The 24,527-nt window shown below is 40.7% G+C and overlaps 1 protein-coding gene across 1 annotated transcript in view; it reads right to left on the bottom strand.

The window, feature by feature from the left end:
• C2CD3 (C2 domain containing 3 centriole elongation regulator) overlaps positions 1-24,527 on the bottom strand; it is a 153,811-nt gene that overhangs the window by 4,238 nt on the left and 125,046 nt on the right. The window contains exons 29-32 of the mRNA XM_036744950.1: positions 21,253-21,414; positions 18,341-18,555; positions 14,845-15,775; positions 12,513-12,621 (exon numbers count right to left, since the gene is read on the bottom strand). Coding sequence (XP_036600845.1) covers positions 12,513-12,621; positions 14,845-15,775; positions 18,341-18,555; positions 21,253-21,414 — 1,417 coding nt within the window. The remainder of the gene's footprint in view (positions 1-12,512; positions 12,622-14,844; positions 15,776-18,340; positions 18,556-21,252; positions 21,415-24,527) is intronic.

Below are 24,527 nucleotides of genomic sequence, written 5' to 3'. Positions count from 1 at the left end.
AGAGGTAATGGAAATAATTCACCAGCCCCTAGGGAAGGGGGAGGTGTAGCTGCAGACAAGGAGTGTAGGGAAATAAAATTCTAACCTGGCATTCAAGGCTTTCACCCAGTTAGGCAATGTGGCGTACTGAAAAGAATGCTGGATTGGTTCCAGGAGGGCCCTGAGTTTTGATCTTTGTCACTTGTATAACTATTGTGACTATGATCAAGGGAATTTGCTTTTGTTCTTGTTTCTTCTGTAGTGAAATGATAACGATAATCCTTGGTAGCCTCCCTATACTGGATTGTTGTGCAGAATCTTCAAGAGCTGCAGAAATGAGTGATACTGTTTTTTCTCTGCATCTCACCGCCTGTCTCTAACTCCCCTTTCCCTCTGGGCAGGCCCAAGCTCCTCTCTGGGTCCTTGAACATGCAAGGGTTGTTGATAAGTCCCTGCCTTTTGTTCAGGTCATATCCCTTACACCAGAATGTCTGCTTGATCTGTGTCCTGTGCCCCCTCTCCCCCAATCTTCTCCACAGTTTAACATCTAGCTCAAGCCTTACTTTTTCCGAATCACAGAATTTCAAAGACAGAAGGTACTCTGAAAGGAAACCCATCTACAATTCTGACAGATGGCCATTCAAGGCTTCCTTAGAGATCTCCCAGTATCCCTTTAGGGGCAGCTCAGTTTACCAGTTTTTCCTTATCTAAAGATAAAATTTCTTTATGTAACTTCCATCTACTGTTTCCAGTGCTGCCCTCTGGGGCTGAGCAGAACTTCTTCCATACAACAAACCTGGTGAGCCATGATGGTCATGTTCATGCAGATTTTCCCTAGCTACAACCCCTCCAAACCTCTATTTGGTATATTTGGTTTTGAAATGAAGGATTTTAAATTTATCACTAAATTTCACTGAAAACACTACCTTTCTTCCCAAGCCCTCCTCCCTCCTGAAATTTCCTATTACTACTGAGAGCAAACACCATTGTCCCATTCACCCAGGGTATCAAACTAGGTGTCACCTTCAACTCCTCACTTTCTCTCAACTTCCTCCTGTTCATATCTCATTACTACCTTTGTAATAATGCTAGCATATACCCCATTTCCTCTTCTGATACTGCTACCACCCTGGTCCAGTCCCTGAACTATGGAAATAGCCTGTGGGTGGTCTCCCTGCCTCAGTCTCTTCCTCACTTCAATCCCCCTCTTCATCTCAGCTGTCAAAGTAATCTTCCTGAAGTGTAGGTATATTTCATACACACCCCTCCCCCATTCAATAAATTCCAGTGGCTCCCATCACTTCCAGGATCAGAGTTTGGCTTTTAAAGTCTTTTAGACGACTTGACTCCTTTCTACCTTTCTACTCTTTTTACTTACATCTTACTCTCCTCCACATACTCTGAGGTACAGTGACATTGGTCTCCTGGATGTTCCAACTCCCTAAATTTTTCCGCCCCCCACGGCTGGAATACTCTCCCTCCTACCTTCAAGTCTCAAATCCCACCTTTTACCAGAAACCTGCCTGTAATGCTAATCCCTTCTCTTTATCTTGTAGAGATCCTGTTTGTACAAAGTTGTTTTCAGATTGTCTCCTTCACTGGACTGTGAAGTTCCTCGAGGGCGAGGAAGGTCTTTTCTTTGTATCTCCAGTGCTGTTTAGTTCCTGGCACACAGTAAGACTTAAATACTTATTGAGAGACTTTACTAAGACTCAGTACAATGTTCTAGCCTGTCAAGATACTTCTGGATCCTGATCCTGTTATGAAATGTATTATCTGTACCCCCTGCCTTTAAGAGGCAGTGAGGTGACAAAGGTGCGTAGAGTGCTGGACCTGGAGTCAGGAAGACCTGAGTTCAAATATGGCCTTAGACACTTACTACTTGTGTGACCCTAGGAAATCATTTAACCTCTGTCTTGTCTGTTTCTTCATCTGTAAAATGGGGATAATAATAGTACCTACTGCCCAGGGTTGTTTCAAGGACTAAATAACATTTGTAAAGCTCTTCCCAAACATTACTACTATATAGATGCTGCCAATCATCCTCATCATCATTTTTATTATTAATAGGCATGCATTTATCTAAGCCATTGAAAAAGATGTTAACAGAGGTCCAAGTACGATCCCTGAGACACTTCACCAGAGGAGTCTCCTAAGCTTTCATTGATGCAGTAATGACTACTTTTCTGGGTCTGGTCATTCAACTAATTCTAAATCCACCCAACTGTAACTATCATCTATCTGTCCACAAGGACACAGTGGTTAAATCTATATTGTACAGATTGTTCAACTAGATTCACTGAGTTAACAAACATTTCCTGTGAGTGTGCAAGGGCTCTAGTGGAGACAGAGATATATGATGAATGAGGAATCTGAGGGCCAGAGAGGTTACGTGATTGGTTCAACCAAACTCACAGCAATTATGTGTCACAGGCAGGACTCAAACCCAGGTGTTCCTGTTTTGAAATTGAATACTAAATGCATTGAATGACTGAGTTCCAGGGACATTAGTGATTTATCCAAAGCTACACTGCTAACAAGCGGCAAAACTAGATGAAGAATCAGACATGACAGAGCCAAAATTTCCTTACCTTTTAAAAATAGGAATTTAAAAAATTTATAGCTTTTTGTACAATCTTATTTTGTCTTAACAATGGCCCTGTGGTATCTTGCAAGGCAGGGGCTATTATCTTTATTTTGCAGAAAGAAAACAGGAAACTGGGACCCACTGTGGGGAAGGGATTTGCTTGGTGCCACACAGTGGGTCTGTGCAGAATGGTAGAGCCAGGGTTAGAACCTAGGAACCCCTTAGGATGAGTACTCTGACTCCCAGAGATTTTTCCAAAGTCTCTCATATAAAGGCACATTTAAATGTACAAAGCTTCTCCCTAGGCTGGGGCAGTATGGGGGCTCAGAGCCCTCAAAGTCAATCCCAGAATGTCAGCTCAGCATCTTTTGCCTCTATGCCCTTTCCCAGGCAGGGATCTAGGTAACAGCTGCTGCTGTGTGCGTGTTTCAGTAATCTCCTCTTTGGCCTTTATACACCCTTGGACATGGGGCACATGTGTTTGCTATATTCCTACAGGAGGCCATGCCACAAGTATCAAAGATATTTTATCTTTATCAAAAACACTTCAGCCTTCAAAACTGTATTTTCCTTATGGGGCTGGATTAACCCCAATGGTGAGGAGGCCAGTTTTGCTTATGGCAGTTGTACCAAATGTGCTTGTCAAGGCTACAAGAGGGAGAAGAGAAGGAGAAAAAGAGAAAGAAGAAATAAAAAGGGGATGAGAAAGAGGGCCAACAGGAAAGAAACCAGGTTGTGCTGGAAAGAAATCTGGATGTAGGCAAGGATAACTTACAACCTCAATTTCAAACCCTGACCTTATTGATGGCTAATCAGTTCTGTCAGATATTGAATCATTCTGAAGAGGTAGAGAAAGGACCCAGCTAATAATAGTAAATAGATAACAGCTAACATTTATGTAGTACCTACTATGTGCCAGGCACTGTGCTAAGCACTTTTATAACTATTGTCTCATTTGACCCTCACAAGAGCCCCAGGAAGTAGGTGATGTTATTATCCCCATTTAACGATGAGGAAATTGAGGCTAACGGGTTAAGTGACTTGCCCAGAGTCACAGAGTTAGTAAGTGTCTGAGGCCACATTTGAACTCAAGTCTTCCTGAGTCCAGACCCAGAAGTCTATCTAGCTGTCCCTGCTAGAGGAATACTTTTGTCCTTTGTCCTTGGGGACAAAAGAGGTGATGAACATAGGAGTGAGGAACACTCAGGGCAAATGAACAGATGAGAGAATAGGTACAGAGTACTGCTTTGAACATTCTAAGGCAAAGTACATATGGCATGGATGGTTGTAATTTGTGATTGTTCAATGCATCACGCATGAGACAGGCATTTAACAGATGTCTGCTAAATTTAACTGAATGAGACAGGGCTAGATAGAACAAAGCACAGGAAACAGACTGACAATATAAACACAATGATCCCCATCAAGCCTCCCTCCCCTTCTCTCTGACTTTCCTGATCCTGCTTGACCCTCTAGGTCCTATAGCTTATCTAGGAAACTTAGTCCAGACACACTCATTTGAACAATTGAGTATCTCTCCATTTTCCTTTGTCTTAGTTTCATGGTTCTAGGGCTGCTTGCTGGTGGTGATGGCCTTTCCTGACTCCAGCCATTGTAGACTTGCTGGGTGATCTTGGTCCAGTCACCTTATATGTCTGATCCTCATTGATCTCAAGAGTTAGAGCTGCAAGGAACCTTGGAATCTATACCTCCTAATTTTATGGATGAGGAAGCTAAGGTCACATTTGGAGTAAGGAGCTGAGATTTGAACCTAGGGGCTGGACTAGGTAGCATGGAAGATTCTTTGTTTTATGACTCCAAAACTGTGCTTTTTATACTACACCACATCATTAAACGCTATTTACACCTCATGTGGCTTCTGCGGAAACAGCTAGAAGACACCCCAATTAAGGAAGGAGATAGTAAGAAAGCACCTGCTGTCCTTGCTGAGTTCAAGTCACCTGGCCCAAATGAACCACAGCTACAGAGCTGGCAGATGTGACTGTTGAGTCACTGTCTTGATTTTTCAAAGATTTTGGAGAAGGGTGAATCTAGTCTTCCACAAAAGACTAGAAAATCAAGTCTACCAACTATGTGCCAGTGAGCCATATCTTCACTCCTGGCAAATTCTAGGAAAAATAATTTTTTTTAACTAAAGAAATGATTATTGGATATAAAGAAAAGAAGTGGTGATCATAAAAGAGCTGGCATGGTTTCATCAGGGATGGGTAATGCTAGACTAATCAGATTCCATTTTTTAACAGGGTTACTAGATGGATAGATCTCAGGATAGTCAGCAAAGTCATATCGCAACCAAGAAAACAAACTAACTGCTTTGGCTACATTAAAGAAGGCAGAGAGTTCAGAATAAGGAGCTGACAATTCTCTCATACTCTGTTTGCCCTGGTCAGATCACATGGACAATACTGCGTTTAATATTGAGTACCACATTATAGGATTGACATTAACAAGCTTGAATGAGGAGAGGGAGAAAAACCAGAATGATATAGTATGTCTAGACCATGTCATAGCAACTGTGGATACTTAGTCTGGAGACCATGGCTATCATGGGTTGTCACATGGAAGAGGAATTAGACATTTTTTGGTTTTGGAGGGCAGAAAAGGGAACAACACATAGAAGTTCCAAAGGGACTATTTAAGTCTAATACGAAGCAAAACCTTTCTAGCACTTAGAGGTGGTTAAAAAAAAAAAGGAACAGGCTGCTTCATGAGGTATTGGATTCTCTTTGAATGGAGTTCTTCAAACTAAGCTTGTTCGAGCATTTGGTGGGTATATTGTAAAAGGGATACCTGTTAGGAATGGTTTGGATAAATGTACTTTGGGGGTGCCTTCCAACTCTCAAAATCTGTGGTTCTGTGAACATCTAGTTCAATCCTTTCTTTTTACTGAGGAGGAAATGGCTCCAGAGAGTGGAATTTACTCGCTCAATTCACACACTGACCATTTCTTTCATTTTAGGCCATGACTCTTTTACCACATGCTATTTCCTCTCCCTCCATTTTTGGCATATAATTCTATGTATTTACTAACACATTTCTACAGAGCTTTGAAGTCTACAAAGCACTTTATTTACAACAATTGGCAGTATAAATGATTCCCATTTTATAGATGAATAAACTGAGGTTCAGAGAAGTTAAATAAATTGTCCAGAATCACCCATTAAAAATGGCACTGGAGCTGGCAGGCAAACCTCAGTCTCTTCTGATTCCAGTCCAGCATTTTTTCCTCTATTCTGCCTGTCACCACACCATGTGTCATCTTTCTACAAGGTACTCTGCATGTGTTCTTTCATTTTGTTCTTTAGGAAGGTATTCTCATCTGACAGACAAAGACACAAAGACTTGATAGGCCTCACGTGTCCCAGGTCACACAGTAAGACTTGTCTATATCACAGGGTCCTGTCTACTCTCTTCCTCCTCTGCTTGTGGACAGGGCCCTCAGGACACCACTTAAGGAGCAAAGTCCAGTTGCTGGCCAAAGCGGGCTTAAGATTTTCTCTTTCATTCTCTTGAAGGGAGACCCATAGTAACTCTACACAGCTCTGTCCAGATTTATCATTCACCTTAGTGTAAATAACTTCCCCTCCCCATCAGTCCTGCAAGCCTAGAGCTGAAATCATCTTTTGGCTTAAAATACCATAGAAGCATGGAATCTCAGATGATTACCAAGGCCAAACTTATTCTTTTTACAGAGAAAGAAACTGAGACCCAGAGAAGTGAAGTGACTTGCTTAATGTCACACAGTAGAACCAGAATTCTAACCCAGGTCTTTTAAAACCGTATCAGGGCTCTTTCATAAATTCCACCAAGAGGAACTAGCTTATCTATTAAGGAGTAATTTTTCTTTGTGTGTATGACTTTTAAGAGACGCTTGTGTGCCTGTTTCCTAGAGGTATTTTTAAAGCAGTATTTGCCTTACTGTACATATATATTGTACTTCAATTAACACTAATCAGAGCACTGGACTCTTGAAACAAAATTTTCTTTTTATTTTTTTAAACCTGTTGGTCAGAGCTCTCTTGGCATCTGTTTGCCACAGAGGACGATGTTATTCTTCAATAAAATAAAATCTATTATAGGTTTCAGTGACTTCTCCCATGGACTCCATGCTATTTTTGTACAGGAAATTACTTTGTGATCCAAGCACAACAGGAATCATTGAGTGAAAGAAAGCATCTAATTCAAGGCTTCTTAACCTGGGGTCCATGGTTAGATTTCAGGGTGTCCATGAAATTGGATAGGGAAAAAATCGTCTTGTTCAATGATAAACTAAAAAAAAATTCCGAGAAGGGGTCCATGGATTTTGCCAGGGGTACATGACAAACAAAGAGGTTAAGAAAGCCTGATTTAGTCCTCTCCAAATAGATATAAGCCTGGTACAACATCTTAGATGGATGGCAATCCAGCCTCTGCTAAAACACTGTCACTTACCCAAGGTCACATAGCCTAAGTGAGACTACAGCTTCATGTTATGATGGAATGAAGTGGGGGGAGACAGGGCAGACCACTCATCTTGACTTCACAGCAAGGAGCCAAGCAGTACCAGGCAATGTTTTCCTAGTTGCCCTTTGGGGCTGTAGTTTAGGGGGAATCTGACTTAGCAGCTTCCTTGATATAGGTTCCCTTTAGGCCTTAGGTGGCCCCCTTAACTCGAGAGAGTGCTGCTGAAAATAAAAACCACCTCCAACCATCATGGCTTTATTTTGTCAGACTTGAAGGTCAGAAATGGTGTCAAAGCACCACCACTTACCCACTGTTATGTAGCTAGAAAACGTAAGAAATGGGAAACCATGTCTACTATCTCCAACTCCAGTGGCTCTTTCTATCATATTGGGGTCTACAGCCTTGGTAGATTCTGGGTAGTCAGACTCCATCTGAAGTAAACTTTCTAACAATGAAAGCTGCCCCAAATAGGAAGGGGATGTCTCAAGTGGAGGAGCAATCCTTGTCCTCGATATCTTCAAGCTGAAGCTGAGTATCTAATTGGCAGAGATGTTCTAGATAGGTTTTTGTTAAGGAATGGGTTGGCCTACTTGACCTCTGAGGTTTCTTCTACTTCTGGGATTCTGCGATCCTCAGGCTTCCCAAAGTTCTCCTTGTGACTCTTGTTGACACTTTGGTCATGCTCCTTTCTATCATTCATTTTTATGTCTATCTTAAGACTTTCAGGTCCTTGACTCCCAGGTCTATCCTTGTAACCACCATTACTACACAGCGTGAGTCCTACAGATAAGGGCTTCATTAGCATTCTGCTGAACTCTGCTAGTGGCATAGAATACCTGTACTATCTATATCACCAGCTTATTGAGAGAATGTAATGACAGTACATGCAGAGTGCTTTGTAAATTCAAACTTGTAAATGGTAAATTGTTCTACAAATGCAATGGCTTTAATATTAATACAAAACATCAGAGCTTACAGGCACTTTAGAACAAAGAGCACACAGCAGGCACTTACCAAACCTTTTATGAGTTGAAATGTACAGGCACTGTCAAACATAACACAGGAAGGGCCCTTGGAAATCTAAACCACTCATTTTACAGATAGGGAAACTAAGGAGGACTTGTTCAGTGTCACAAAGCAAAACATGGGTGAAGTTGGAATCTTGAATTCAGGATTCAAGACTTCTAGCTTCACAAGACTGGGCATATAGTGGATGCTCATGAAGCATTTATTAACTGGATGTTTTCTCTGCTGAATATGTAAAGAAGAAAATGTGGGAGGAGCAGGTTAACCAAATGGGTACACCTCTTAGAGGGGAGCCCATGGCTTGGCCAGAGCAGACTCGAGGCTTCTTGTCTGGAGAGGTGTGGTGGGTGTGGGGAGTCACTGGTGCCTGTCTGGAAAAGATAATGTGCTGCTCTTCTTCAATTCAACAAATACTTATTGAGAGTCTACTACAGAACAGGCCCTTTGCTGGGCACATGGAATACAAAGGTTAACAGCAGAGCCTCTGTCCTTAGAGTGCTTACACTCTCCAATGAGCAGAGGGGAATATGGCACGTATACAATATGTATGATACGAGGTCTAGCATAATAGGTCTGCAAAAGATGATGCAGAAAATGTGCTTTATGTTACTACGAGGAAGAGAACACTTTACTTGGGGGACAGGCAATAAATGGTTGCCCCTGAGCTCCGCTTCAAAGGAAGAGAACTTTAACAGGCACATATGAGGAAGGAGTTTATTCTTGCCATGGAGGATAGATGGCCTTTGTGAATGCAGGGAAGTAGGAGGATGAAGAACGAGATTCAACAACAATAAACTGTCCAGTCTGGCTGGAACACAAAGTGTGTGAGGGGAAGTGGAAAGATGGAAAATCTGAGTTGGGTGGAGCACTCTGGGCTGGGACATCCCTCAGCCATTAGCTGCAATTGTACTTAGAACAGTTGAACACTTGATTATGGAGTACTTGGGTTGTATAACTATTCTAGTAGGAGACTACTTTGTCTCCTCAGTCAGTGTGGGAGCTCCTTCTCCCATCTTCCCCCTAACCTCTCAGCAGAGCAGGGTATATTTTCTTCTTAGCTTGCATTTTATTCAGTTAAGCATTCATTATAATTTTGTAACAAAAACAAAACTTAAAAAGTAGGATAAAAACAAATAATCACTGCTCTGAATTAATAATTATAGTACCAGTCCCCTGATGGCCCCTAATGCCAATTGGATGGTATCCTCCAGTCCCACCTGCCACACAGGGGGAGCTACTGGTGGGGAGCATCCAGTTAGCTTTGGGGGCCACAAGTAGTGAACTCTTCCTTCTGGTGTAGGGTCTGGGCCCTTTCATTCTGTAGCGATCTAGTCCCTGCATACCATCTACGTCTGGACCCAGTGTCTTCTGCCCTACATGTTAACCTTCTGCCACCTCTCACCCGTTAGAGACAATTTGATGCTAGCTTTACATTTATAGACTTTGATTTGAACCTTTGTTTTCCAAGTATAAGTGGATTTATTTACCCAAGAATTGTACGGAATATCCACAGTAATTCTGGTCACTGCTGCAAACTATCCAAACTGCACAGATGGACTTGTTCCCACCAAGGGGAGACATCTCACAATTTGGAAAACTATGTTCTTATTTCCCCAACTAGATCGGAAACTCCTTAAGGACAGGAACTAAGCTTCTTGCTTCTTTTGGATCTGTCCTATTTTAATATAGTGATGGGCATACAGAAGGTATCCAATAAAGAACTGCTTATTTGGAATACTGTTGATGCTGTTAATCTGCTTGGCAAAACCTTTCTTTGCAGATACTGTCAAGACAGTCTAATTTATTTGTCCAATTCATCACAAATTTCAATCAGTGGAATTGAAATGAATAATTTTGCTAAAATACAATTATTTCTTAAGATCTCAATTATGGTGCTTTAAGTACCTGTTTCTATAGCTTTCATCCAGGAAGACTAGAGAGAGTCGGAAAATACACACAAGTGGGCATTCTGGCTTGACATGTTGAGTCACTGAAAGAAAACTACTTTCTGATTTTCACTTTCCTATCATGTTTTCCTGAGATGTCTAGCCTCAGGCAACATAATCATACCCTTAGTTTTCCAAACATCAAACCCAAAGCCTCCAATAAAGTCAATGTCATAGTATTAAGCCATTTTGCCAACTAATTCCCATTAATCTGACCTCTCCTCCAAAGTGCTTACCCAAATGCTTCTTTTCTTTAGCTCTCAGCTCAGGTGCTCTCTTCTCACTATAAGCCCTCCCTCATCTCCTTAGGGGAAAGAGATTTCTTTCCCTTTCTTTAATTCCCCCAGGGCCTACTGAATCCTTTTACTCCCTACTCAAGCCCTTGTAATCTCTGGCTTCGTCACTCAACTGAAACTATGCTTTAAAGTGACCAATAATTTCTTAACTGCCAAATCTGACAGCCTTTTTGACCTCCCTGCAGCATCCAGCATTACTGACCACCCTTCTCTCTTGATTCTCTCTCCTCACAGGTTTTCATGAAACTACTCTTAGCTGCCACCCACCCATCTGACCATTCCTTCTCAATCTCCTTTACTGGACCATCTAAACCCTATCCCCAGCTGCAGATGTATCCCAAGGTTCTGTCCTGGGCCCTCTTACCTATTCTTCTCCACTTATTTAGCTTATTTATTTAAGCCAACCTCGCCAGCTCCCATAACTATCATCTCTATGCAGAGGTCTCCAAGATCTGTATATGTATCTCTTATCTCTCTCTTGAGTTCTAGTCCCACATCATTAACTGCCTACTGGACATTTCAAACTGGATTTCCTGTACATATCACAGATCCCTTACATATCACTCAGCATGTTCAAAACAGAATTCATTATCTCCTCCTTCTGATTTCACTTGTATCATTTCAACTTCTCTATTTCTTTCAAGGGTTCCACTAAGCTTCCTGCAACTCTGGATTCATCCCAGACTCTTCCCTCTCCCTCACCTCACATATCTAAAGAGTTTTCTTTCTCCTTCTCTTTCCTGCCCCACAGTCATTACCATGGTTCAGGCCTTCATTACCTCTTATCTGCACTACTGCAATGGCCTTCTAATTGGTATCCCTACCTGAAGGCTCTCCCCTCTCCAATCCACACTCGCCACAGATGTGAAAGTGAGATTCCTGAAGTACAAGTCTGACCATGTCAGTCCCAGGTCTCTCTCATTCAGTAAACTTCAGTGGCTCTCTATTACCTCTAGGGACAAATACAGACCTCTCTGTTTGGGATTTAAAACCTTTTATAATCTAGCCTGTTTATCTTCTCAGCCTTATCATATAGAGTGTCTCAAAAGTGTGAGTGTGGTTTTCAGCTTCCAGAGTTTAACACTGGACTGCAGCTGCTGGAACCCCTGGATGTCACACTTCTTCAGGCATTTTTGGGTGTAGCTGAAAATGGCCCTCCTGTTCTTCCTCACACCCAGGCCTCAACCTCCTGTCTCTCTCTCCTTATGTCCATCTCAGAATTCCTAGTTTCCTTCAAAGCTCAGCCACCTCCCATGTAAGTAAGGCCCTCACCCCACCAGGAGAGTCCTGCACAGGCACCTGGCATTTGTTTTGTATATATACCTAATCAGGTACACATTTTCTCTCCTGATAGAAGAATACAAATTCCTCAAAGGCAGGGACTGTTTAATTTTTGTCTGTATCCCCAGAATCTAGCATAGTCTGTGGCACAGAGGCAGCATTTTGCTGATTGATGGATGATCATAAGATCCCTTCCAATTCTAAATCTATGATGCTACAGACAGCCACTTGAAATCACTGACTACATACAGAACACTGGGCTTGGTGCTGGGGAAATCAGACAATTTAGACAAGACACAGTATACCAAAGAAAACTCCTTCATGGAGTTTAATTTCTAGTAGGAGGTAGGTTACAAAGTTTTTCTTTACATCAGTCTACTTCTGGGCAGTGCTCATCTATTGATCCTACTTCTGCTCTCTGGGGCCAAGCAGAAACATGGCTATTTATTCTGCCCCATGACAGATATTGGAAGAGAACTATCAGATACCCTCTCCCCCTCTTCCTAAAACATGATGCTAAGAACAGAGTATGCCAGGTGTGATCTTTCCAGTTCAAAGGATAATGGAGAGGTTACCTCCCTTTTCTAGGCACTCAACCTAATTTTTGTAGTGTAAGTTTTATAAAACCAGTGGCTTCTGATTTACAATGACTTACAATGCTTAACTCACGTTAAGCTTATGGCCTATGAAATTTACAGGTCTTCATCTCTATGTCCCCCACTGAAATATAAATACCCATGAGGACAGGCAGAGAACAAGTTTTACACTCATTTTGTATCCCCAAACATGGGGCTAGACACAAAGAAGGTGCTCAATTCCTACCAGATGGCTGATGGGCACCATTTTAGGTAGACTGCTGGGGGCATCCGCATATTTCACACTGATCTTTACCAAAGAAGCAAGTGAATACTGTCTCCCTGGGTAAGAACTTACCTGGTGGGCTGTGATTGATGGTGAAGCTGCAGAGAGAGAGAGCATCCTCATTGATTCCTCCAAGTGCTTGGATGAAAGGAAGAAATTAGGGACCACCAAAGGCTCTGGTCTGAAGGAAGGAGTGAGGGAAAAGTGTGTCCAAACACTCACTTTTCCTAACATATTTGTTACTCCTGTCAAGTGAGGTTCCTTGTTGTCCCCCCCAGATATGTCATGTTTATTCCTGCCCCTCTGTAGCTTGGCTCATGCTATTTAGTCATAGGCCACATGATTTGAAACTAAAAGAATCTTAGTGATCATCTACTCTTCATTTACAAAGAAGAAAACTGAGGGCCAGAGAAAGGAAAGACTTAAGATTCTGTTCTACTAAAACATGAAGGACTTTCTCACATGGGCTTCTGTCTAGACTTGTTCACACATGTAAAAAGTACCACAGAATCTGAGCTGGAAAGGACTACTGACCCACATGTGTACTTTTAAAAAACTCTAGTTTTTGTACATAATCAGGGTATCCCTGATGAAGATCTAAGATGGGAACAGGCAGGCTTTCATGGAATTTTCTATAGCAGAATATATCTTCTCAGTCATACAGTTAATTGACATATGTAGAAAATACACCACTGTATTGGTTATTAATTATAAAAAAGCATTTGACTCAGGAGAGCAAATTGCAACCTTAAATTGGTCTTCAATGCAAATGTTGAGGCTTCCTGATAGAAGTAACCACGGAAATAACTTTGCTTCCAATACCACGTGAGGCATAGAATAGTGAGACTTGCTTGCCAAAGGTGTTTGCCAATATCATAAAGAAAGCTCTGCACAAAGACGAAATGGGAAAGGGATTCTCTACAGACTGTGAACTTCTCCAGATACTCTTGTTCATGAATGACATGGCATTGATGGAATCCACTAAGCACCATAAAAGTACAAGACACTCTCAGGAGGATTCCATGACAGCTCCAAAGAGTGGCCCAGTGAACTCTACAGGAGAAACATGGAGATGAAGAATGCATATTCTCAGATTGTGACATGCAATAAGGTGGGCAGACTATCAGGACAGACATCAGTACTTTGAACAAGGTATTTTAGCTGGATAATGAGCTGAGCCCAGAATCAAATGGGAAGAAGCTGGGTAGAATTGCAATTGGAAAGATGACTCTCAGTGATCCCAAGTTGCCCATCAAGCAATGTCGTTATAGAAAGGGCCTTGAGAGTCTGTCTTTTGGGCCAGTTTCTAGCTTATCCTGTCCTCTTCCACAGTCTAGGTCATTTGGGAGTCATCATCTTCTACTAGGAATTCTTCCTATACTTCAATTCCCTGTGCCTCAAAGAAAAAAATGTTTTTCTGCTCTGATTTTTCCTGTAACTTTGCCTACCACTGTTTTCCACTTGATGTCACTCTACTTTGTATCAGTGTACTTTCTATCCTAATTCAAACAAGAATTTATTAGGTATCTATTCTGTGCCAGGCACTGTGCTAGGCTGGAGGCACAAATAAAAAAATATAAAACAATAAACTCAAGAACACATTTTGTGTTATAGCTCTCTATCAGAACCCAAACCAGCTCCCTGCCCATAAGAGCGCTTAATGTACACTGAAGTGAAGTATCACAAACCTGCTGTGAGCCCTTGGGGTCCTCTTCCCTCTTGGGACTGGTCTCTTAGTTATCACCTTGGGGGTAGACAAATCTTAGGTCTCTAGGACAGGCCTGTCTGGCAGGGGGGTGAAGGAAATGTTTGGGGGCACCTTCCTGATGCTGGTGTGGCGGGGGAAGTACAAGGTCGGGAGCTGGAAGGTCAGGTTGGCACCAGAGCACTGTGAATGACTGACCATCAGCAGGTCAATGAACCTCCCTCGGCCTCAGTTTCCTTCTCTGTAAGATGAGGGCACTGGGTTGTTTTCAACTCTAAATCCTCTGGTATCACAGGATGTTGGTGACTCCCTTTTTACATTCATTTATGTTTCATCCTGATTGGAATCGCTGAATCACAGACAGAATCTTAGAGCTGGAATGGAAGTCAGAGGCTAAAAAGTCCAATTCCCTGAGAAGGAAGACTATGCTAACAACACACTAGATCAAGGTTTCTTAATCTTGGTTCTGTTAACTAATTAAAAAATTTTTTTGATAACTATTTCAATATAGTTGGTTTCCTTTTATAATCCCATGCATCTTATTTAATTCATTTAAAAAGATGATTCTGAAAAGAGATCTATAGGCTCCCTAGATTGCCCAAGGTGTCCAGGCCACAAAAATGGGTAAGAACCCCTGCCATAGATAAATGTGAGGGTCAGTTAAATGGAGAAGTTACTTGTAAGACACCAAAAGGATACAGTAGGAGACTCTGCTTTGGGGATTTCTCTGACTCTGCCAAGAGGACGTCAGGCTTTTCACTACTTCTGCATGACGACAACTTTGCAGGCAGCTCCTTGTCATGATTGCTGTCCTTGTTTCCACAGCTCTCATCTAAACAGGAGGTTTCAGCTTGGGGAACTAAGATCGTTTGATCAAGAGCAAAATCTCCATTATCTGAAGAGTCACTTGACTCACTGGACTTCAGCTTCTCTTCCTGTGTTGTTTCAAGGACCAGAGAGAACCTCCTGCCCTTGCTAGCATCTCCTTCTTGAGATAAGCCTGTTGCTTTGGAGTTCTTTTGATGTAGACCCATATCTGTACTCATTCTGCAGACACTGTCTGTTTCTGTCATAGGACTAGGGGAAGACTGGGTGTTGGGTGGCTGCAGGCAGCTGTCCTGGTGCATCCTCGGGTGGGAATTATTCTCTCCACTCTGGTCTTCTTTGGGGGAGTGTTTTGAAGTTGAGGTACAAAGGTCATCTTTCTTTACCTCTCTTGGCAGAAGATCAATTGCCACATCTTCTTCTGATGTAATACTAGACCAAGGACTGGTCTTATCTGTCATGGTCGTAATTTCGTTGAGGGTTTTGGGCTGTATGAAATCTTCTTCATAGTCATCATCACTGGAGGTTTGGGCCACCTCAGAATCCTCTTCAATCTCATTAACTTTCAAGGCCAATGGAAGGTTAATTTCTGTTGCTTCTTGGTCTGAGAACTTACCCAGTGTCTTCTTTCCAAGTGGTGGTATTTCAAGAGGGACAGGGGAGGGTTGGTCTTGGGGTAGAGCATTTCTCTCTTCTTTCTCCTCTGCTCTATGAATCCTTAGGAGGCTTTTGCCTTCAAGGTTTTCACTCTCTGCCTGATGAATATTCAACAATGATGGAGAATCCTTGGTTAGAGTTTGCAGATCTGAAGAGCAATAAATATTAAAAAATGGAGTCAGAAGACCTGAATTTGAGTTCTGGCTCTTTCACTTACTATCTATGACTTTTGGGCAAGTCACTTTGGCCTCTTTGTGCCTGTTTCCTCATTTGTAAAATTAGGAATTGAACCAGATGATTTCTATGGTCCCTTCCAGCTCAAAATCTCAGTATTCCCTGTGGAATCCTCACAATTACTATTTCCCCAAGCTACCAATTGTTACCACTGCTAGTCACTACCTCAAATAGTCAGAACAAACCTTATAGGTGAACCCCATGAACCAAAGACGTATTCAATCTGGTAACATTTCTAGCCCTTTAATATGCCTAATATCAAAGGAACAAGTTCTCATTTATTTTTATACTACAAATACAGCGCTCAGCTGGAACCTTGGTTTACTAGCAGTGAGGTGTCACTAGGCAAATCACTTGGTTTCTCTGAACTTCAGATTTCTCCTCTGTGAAATAGGATTGAAAAAGCCTACAGTATCTGCCTCAAAGAGCTGAGATAATGCATGTCAAAATGTCTTTTAAATTATAATAACCACAGTATTCATTTCTTCCTTTTAAAAAAAAGTTTTAGTGACATCTTGTGTTTTTATGATAAGAGTAATTTCTGGAAAAGACCTCCAATCCCCAATTTAGACTAAATCTTCTCTTGTAACAAAGAAATAATGATCTGACAACAGCATCAGGTCATACAAACTTAGCTCCCACTGTAATGGTGTCTTATAATTTAAAAAGTGACTTCCTCAAACAGTCTTTTGAGGTAGGTAGTAAGGTGCACTATAAATGTGAAGTGCTATTCTAACAGAGAAAGTAGAACATAGTGGAATGAACACTGGCCCTAGATTTTAGATGGCTTCCTGACATAAGAAATCATCTTCAAGATTCAGGTCAGACGCTATCTTCCCATGAGGGTGTAAGCTCCCCAACTGCAAGTTCTGTGTTGTTTTTTATCTCCATATCCTCAATGCTGAGTAGCATGGCCTTTCAGAGTAGGTGCTTCATTAATATTTGCTGAATTGAGTGGAATAATTAAAATGTCAATTATGCCCTGAAAATAAAACAGGGAAACTCAACCTCCACTAAAAAGACAAAGGAATGATTCTTGAGGAAATGTCAGTTGCAAATTTGATGGGGAAAGGGTGGGTAAGAGCACAAAAGGCTCACTGCAAACCCCCTGATAGCAGGCACTGGGCTGTGCACAGCAGAGGTGGTCAATCAGCATCTGCTGACTTAGTGAATGAATTGTCTCTAGGCAGAGCAGGGGAGCAAGTAAATAGTGAAACCTCTGATTCACTGATAGAGTGAATTCCCAATCATTATTTTTTTTTGCTCCTTAAAAGAGCCTTGTGAATGAGGTAGGGACAGGAATATTATCCCTATTTTACACAGGAAGAACTGGAGATCCTTGAGAGCAGGGACTGTCTTACTTTTTTATTTGTATCCCCAAGTGCTTTGCACAAAGTAGGTGCTTAATAAATGTTTCATTCATTCTATGTATTTCATTCTTCGTGAGGCAGAGGACAGGAAGAAACTGAGGCACAGAGAAAGAAATAAATGGCTTAATGTCATATGGTAAACCAGTGACAGAACCAAGACTAGAAACCAAGTCTGTTGACTCCCAGAATGGGCCTGTTTCTTTTACCTTGTGCTTTTCTAAACTGTAAAGTCAACTTTTGGATCCAAGCTCAGGAACGTTATAAAATATTTGGAAGGAACATGCTGTCAGTGAAAGCTCAGGACATCAAAATGGAGATGTCAGCTGGAGAAGAAAAGGCTTTGGCAGGGCAGGAGAGTTGTCTAGAAGAATATAAAGGGCTGTCCCAGAGAAGATGGCTTACACTTATTCTGCCTGGGCCTGAAGGGCAAAAGCTAGAAGCCTTCCTCCTAGGGGGAGCTGCCGAGGCAGATTTGGAAGGAAGTGCTTCCTAACAAATGAGAACTCTTTCTCCAGGTGGAACAGACTACTGGAGGTGGTCATGGATTCCCTTCAGGGGAAGTCGAGGCAAAGTCTAGACCATACTTGTGAGACAGTCTAGAGGGAGTTTTTTTTTTCAGGTATAGACTGCATTAGATGGTCACTGACATTCTTTCTCTGAACTTTTGTAATTTTAGCACCTGGGAATGAATCCCCCCTCTCCTGCTTCTTACCTCTGTGTTCTAGGACAAGCTACTTACTCTCTTTCATTCTTGTTTTCCTTACTTGCAAATTGATGGGGGTTGGACTAGATAAACTTGAAGATCCCTCCATAGGAAAATCTGAGGATCTTATTATCCATGCCCTACACTCCTAAGCCCAATATTCTTTCTACTGAACTACTGTGCTTTGCCTTACAACTTACATCTCTCCTAGAGGAAGGAAAGTTTTTGATTCCTTTTTGTTGTTCTAGTTAAATTGTGAACATCTGAAGATTTGGATCTCTACCATCCTTTACAAACCCCTCTGCCCACCCCTCCCACCCCCCTGCCCACCATTTCTCTTCCCTTCTCACAGAGATGGGCTTTTCTCAGTAACATGAAATCACCAGGAGGGCCACCAACTTCCTACCAGTAATCAGAGTGCTGACTTGAGATACCAAGCGATTTGATTTTTCTAAAATGTGATGGCTCCCTAAGTCCGGGCTCCTTGTCTCAGCACCCTGATGACTGCTGCTGCTCTCTTGGGGTGGCTGGGCTGAGTGGCTGAAGGTGAGTTGAGGGTAAGACTTGGTTAATTTCTGATTGAAGTACTTCTGAATCTGATCTAGTTCATTTAAGTTTTTCCTGTGAGACAGAGAAAGAGGAAAGAAAAAATGAGAAAGAAGTCATTGAATCTTATAATCTCGCAGCTGGAAGGGACCTAAGATATCACTTCATTTAACCTGTGCCTGAACAGGAACTGCATTTACATCCCAAACAAGAGGCCATCTAACCTCTGCTTGAAAGACCCTAAGTAACGAGAAGCTCACTACCTTATGAAAGAACTAGTTCCAACTGGCAGAAAGTTCTTCACTGCAACTTCTACTCACTGGTTATTCTTCACCCTGTCTAGGCACTTCCAATTTTATATCTATATTAATAAGGTAGTATTGTAGTTGGTCCTTCCAGTTCCAGTCTTGTCCCCCATGTTATGTCCCACAAAGATTAGTTGCTTTGGTCATCACCTTTCTATGCTCAAAGGTCACCAGTGAATGGTTGTACTAAATGTGAGTTTGAGAATAGGGGCTGTCCTGTGTCCCATGTCCTGTATTTGTATCCCCAGCACTAAGCATAGGGTGTTGCTTCATAAATACTTTTCATTTATTCCTGCTTATAGGACAAATTCCAAGTATCCAAATTCCTATTCTAAGCATCATTTAAAGGCCCACGTTAAATGCCAGGCCTTAAGAAGCCTTCCTTGATTAGCCTATCAGTAATGGCCATCACAAAGCACTTTGCACCACTCATGTACATATAATATATGATACTGTACATTACATATAATATTGCATATTGTTAATTATTTATATTTGCCTCTTACTGAAAGGCAGCTTAGGGCAGTGGAAAGATGGCTAGATTTGGAGCCATGAGAGACCTGAGTTCAAATTTCAGCTCTGATACTTATTAGCTCCGTAGCTATGGGTGAGATATTTAACCTTTCCATGTGTATTTAATTATCTATAAAATGGGGATAATAATATCTGTGGTACATAGCTCAAAACAGTTGTTGTGAGGTTCAAACGAGATAATGTATAGAAAGGTCCATGCATTGCAAGTCTTAAAGCATTATAGAACTGTTAGCTATCATCATCATTGTAATCATTGTCCTGCCAGACTGTGAGCTCTAGAAGTCAGGAACTGTACAAACTTTGTGTCTTCCCCAGCATATAACATAGGGCTCTCTGCACACCGCAGGGATTTAATAAATGTTTGATGAATGAACAAGTATGCAAGACCTGGCAAAAACCAGCCCTACCAGATCACAGGTAACCTACCAGTAATCTCCCTTCTATGTCCTCCACAACAAGAGACCTTGATGCTAGCTGGAATAGTATTCTCAACATCCCCATCCCCATGTGCCTGCTATGCTCACAACCATCTCCATTCTTCAGTGCTGTTCCCTAAATCTAGAATGACTCATCACCACCTTCCTTGTCCACCAGTCTACATGCTGCTCCGTCCTTCAAGGTCTAACTCCAGAGAAGACTTTCCATAATCATCCCAGCCCACACTCATTTCTTATAGGACTCACAGTCGTTAGAACCCCACCAGACACTTGAATACAATGTCTTATATTCTGTACTTCACAAAACCTAGGAATTTGAAAGTCTCGTGGAGTTCATACAGCTCAATCTCCTCATTTCACAGAGGGATTCAATCACTGTCCCAGTGCCATGCCCCTCATTGGCGGCAGAGGTGCACACACATTTTCTGGGTGGTGATAAACTTCCAGCCTTGAGATGTGATTTCTGCATTTTTTTTAAGGCTATAGGAGGGCAGTAACTTTGAGATACACTATGGTACTCTCAGAGCTCTAAGGGAGAATCTGCCCCATGGTTTCGATCCCAGTATCGTGAGATGGGAAAGAACTCCAGCAAATCACCTTTTTCACTATTTGAGGCATTGTTAGTATGATGAAAAAAAACAAAAACCAGGAGATCGATGGCATCACCACTCACTAGCCAAATGACCCTGAAGACAACTTAACCTCCCTGAGTCTTGGCTTTTTCTATAAATAAATAAATGTACAAAATAAAGATATTATCTATAGGTTCAAAACTTGGTAATTTTTATGGATATGACTTACGAACTATAATGTGTTATATTAAGTATGTGGTATTTATTACTGTCATTACTATCACTATTATTAATATGTGACAAGGAGGCTTGCATAAGTTAATTTCATCAAACGGGCATGTCTTTTGCCTTTTTTTGTATTCCCCAAACTAAGCATGGTGTTGCACATAGAAGGTACTTAATAAATGTTTAATGATTGACTACAATGACTCCTTGATAATTTATGTAAAACATTCCCAACTAATCATGTGACCGTGTTGGACAATGTTCCGACAGTCCAGACATATCCACTGAGAGAAGGGCACTAATGGCTCTATACCTGCTCCACAGGTTCACCTTCAGTAATTTCATTTATTAAGAGTTTGGTTTCTTTTGGTTAATATTCTTGTAGTCATGGTACATAAGAATGTTCTTTTGGTTCTGTTTACATCCATTGCATCAATTTATACCACTTTTTCCATGTTTCTCTGAATTTTTCATATTGTAATTTTGCCACAATAACATACCATTACATTTACACGCCACAGTTGTTCCACCAGTTACCAATTGATGGGCATCTACTTTGTTTTCAATTCTTTGCTACCAAATGATGCTAAAATATCCTGGTGAACACATGGCTTTTCTTTTTGTCTTGACTTCCTTGGAGAGTAAGTCCATTAAGAATAACAAAGTCAAATATCCCAGATAATTTTTTAAAAGAAATACCTGAGGGAGATCAGGAGTGTATCATTGGATGAAAAAGCTATTGAATCCACTTGGCTATCATTCTGAATAATCCCTTCAGCTTGCTGCAAGGATTCATGAAATCGGCGAACATTCTGCATATGTTCTTCATGACGAGATGCCTGGCTTCTCAAAGGTCCACTTCTGAAAAAAAATTGATATATCATGAAGTACTTCCTTTGGAAAAAAACCAGTTTGTACGCAAACATAAAATGTGTACACCTAAGTGGATGGCACAATGATGAAAATATAGACTGCACGAAGAAAGAACTAAAAAAAAATCAGAAAAAAGGGAATAATATATTTAGTTCAACTATGATAGGGAAATAAAATTCTTTCCTATTAAATAGAAAAAATTACAGGAAGCAACATGGATAAGTTTGACTTCATAAAAAATAACTATTTACCACAAAAACAATATAACCAGCATAAAAAGAAAAATAACAGTTGGAAAAACATTTGTAGCAAACAAAACAGAAAAAAACTTCTCATTTAACCTATATAAAGAAACACAAATATTCAAGGGAAAAATTATTTCCTAACACCACTTTGTAAAAGAGAATAAACAAATGACAAATTATTATTCAAAAAGTGTCATCTTAATAATCAAAGAAATGCAAACTTGAAAAACTCTGAGATAACATCTCAATCCCCCTCTGGATAGTGGTAACAGCTTGCCAGCTCTGTTTGTATTTCTTTCCCAACTGGAAGAGAAGATGAACTACAAGACATAAAACGGTGTGACCAGGTAACAGAATTTGAAAGGAAACCAGGAGGGCTTATAGGTGTGGCTTATAGTGTGATATGGTGGAGATGAAAAAGCAGCACTAGATTTAGTCAGAAGACCTGATTTCTAATTGATACTTTGCCATTTCTATCTCTGAGTGACTCCCTGGGCAAATCACTTAAACTCTCTAGGTCTCAGTTTCCTCCACTGTAAAATTCTGGGCGTTGAACTAGATGATTTCTAAGGTCCCTTTCAATTCATTCCCCCCTCCCTTCTGAACTTTATGAACATCTGTTAAAATGAAAATCTCCATATACATTGTAAAAGTGGATTACTGAATACATTCTGTACAATAAAACCAATGTAACCAGTATAAAAAGATTATAAAAATATTTGCAGCAAGTAAAACTGTGTATCTGTTAAGTACATGTTGCTTTTCTTTTAAAGTACATAATATATTAATGTAACTTTCAAAATTTTGCTGTTTCTCTGTTAGTTATTCCTTCTGTCCTCTGCAGTACATTGCAAAAATGTGCCTTGATAACCCCCTTTTTTTCCTTTGTCCCTCCCCTCCCCATTGAGAAAAAAGGAAAACAAAACCTTTGTAAAAAGTATGTGCAGTAAGTAAAATAAATTCCACATTGGATTTGTCTGAGAATGAATGTTTTACTCTGTACTCCAAGTCCGTGCTTTCTCTGTCAGGAGGAGGGTAGCATGCTTCATCACTGGTCCTCTGGAATTTTGGTTGGTCATTTTATCGATCAGTTAAGTTCTTCAAAATGATTTGTTTTTACAACATGGATGACACTATATAAACTCTTCTCTTGGCTCTGGTCACCTTCATATAGGCTTCTCCAGGTCTTGCTAAAACTACCCCCTTCATCATTTCTTACAGCACAATAATATCCCATTCCATTCATAAATCACATTTTGTTCAGCCAATTCTCAATTGATTACATGTTATGGAAGAGGTGCTAAATGATGTTAAATCCAGCACTCCTCTCTCTCACTGTGTTTTGCTTTCTCACTGTATATGCAAACTACAAAGAGGTAAAAGGAAACATGCACAGACACACAGTAAAGGCAAAGAAACAGGAATGACAGAGAGGAAAGGTACATTAAGAGGTAGTAATAACACATCAGTTGTTCTAGATAACTGAATTACTAAAGTTTCTTTTTGAATTTAATTAGCTGCAAATTAAGTTGATTTTGTTACTCATTAAATTATGTTCATAAAAGTTACTGTATCGATTTACACAGTTTTTTGTCTTACATAGGAATAGGGTTAAGGTTTATGTAAAAATAAAAAAATGACACCCAAATCTCCATTCCTGTAAAAGACAACAAAGCAAACCAAAAACCAAATCCAAACAAAAACTACAAAATTAAATTTGTAAATTTATTCAGATAACTTCCTTACTGAGGATGAACACAGAAGTCTCATGTCTATCACTCCCTCACCTCAAACCCAATCAGGTACTTACTTGGTCCCAAAATTTAGTTTACCCTTGATCCATCTAACACAGAAGGATGTTAATAGTGGAACAGAAGGGGGAATGTGGAATTCTAACACAAACATTGGAATTGGAAAGGCCCTTTGAATACAAAATGTTAGACACAGATGAGACTTTGGAGATCACCTGCTCCAAGAGAAACATGAGGCCCTAAGGAATTAACTTGGCTCAAAATTATCAACAATCTCAAAATTGCTAAATCTATTGGCTTTTTCTCAGTCCAAGTAAACCTCTCTGTTGCTTCTGACTATCCTACCCTTCTAGATACACTTTTCTAGATGGCTTCTACCACACTGTTCTTTCTCTTTTCCTATTCAAGCAGCCATTTTGTAGTGTTCCTTTGTTGAAGCATCACCCTCCTCTCACCCATTAAGCATGCACATCCCCTGTAAGGTTCTATCCTGGGTGCTCTCCTCTTTCTACACCTTTTCTCTCGTCGTCCGGGCTATTCTTCAAACAAAACATTCTATCCTCCAGCTCCAGACATTTTCTCTGGCCACCCCCCCATGCCTGGAATGCTTTCCCTCCTCATCTGCACCTCCTGGCTTCCTTTAAATCCCAAATAAAATTCTGTCTTCTACAGAAAGCATTTTCTAACCTCTTCTAGTGCTCTTTTAATTAATTCTCATTCCTGCCAACATATAGCTTGTTTGTATATGTTTGTTTGCTTGTTGTATCCTCCATTAATTGGAAGCTCCTTGAGGACAAGGTTTGTCTTTTGCCTTTGTATCCTCCAGTTTAGCACAGTGCTTGGCATGTAGTAGGTGCTTAATGTTTACTGACTGACCATGATCAGCTTCAATAGATTTAATTTGTGAAGATGATTCCCAAATTCATAGATCCAACCCTAATCTCTTTCCTTTACTATGATCTTGCATTTCCAGACACTTACTGGATATCCCTACTAACTCTACTATCCTATAAACATTTCAAATTCAACATGTATAAAATAATCAGTTGTCAAACCTTTTCAATTTTACTCCCACAAAATCTCTTTCATCTGTCCTTTCCTCTCC

Source organism: Trichosurus vulpecula, chromosome 2, assembly GCF_011100635.1.
Source record: "Trichosurus vulpecula isolate mTriVul1 chromosome 2, mTriVul1.pri, whole genome shotgun sequence".
In the NCBI taxonomy this organism is placed as follows: Eukaryota; Metazoa; Chordata; class Mammalia; order Diprotodontia; family Phalangeridae; genus Trichosurus; species Trichosurus vulpecula.
Note: the sequence above shows the minus strand (reverse complement) of the source record. Positions and strands in the feature narration are given on the sequence as shown.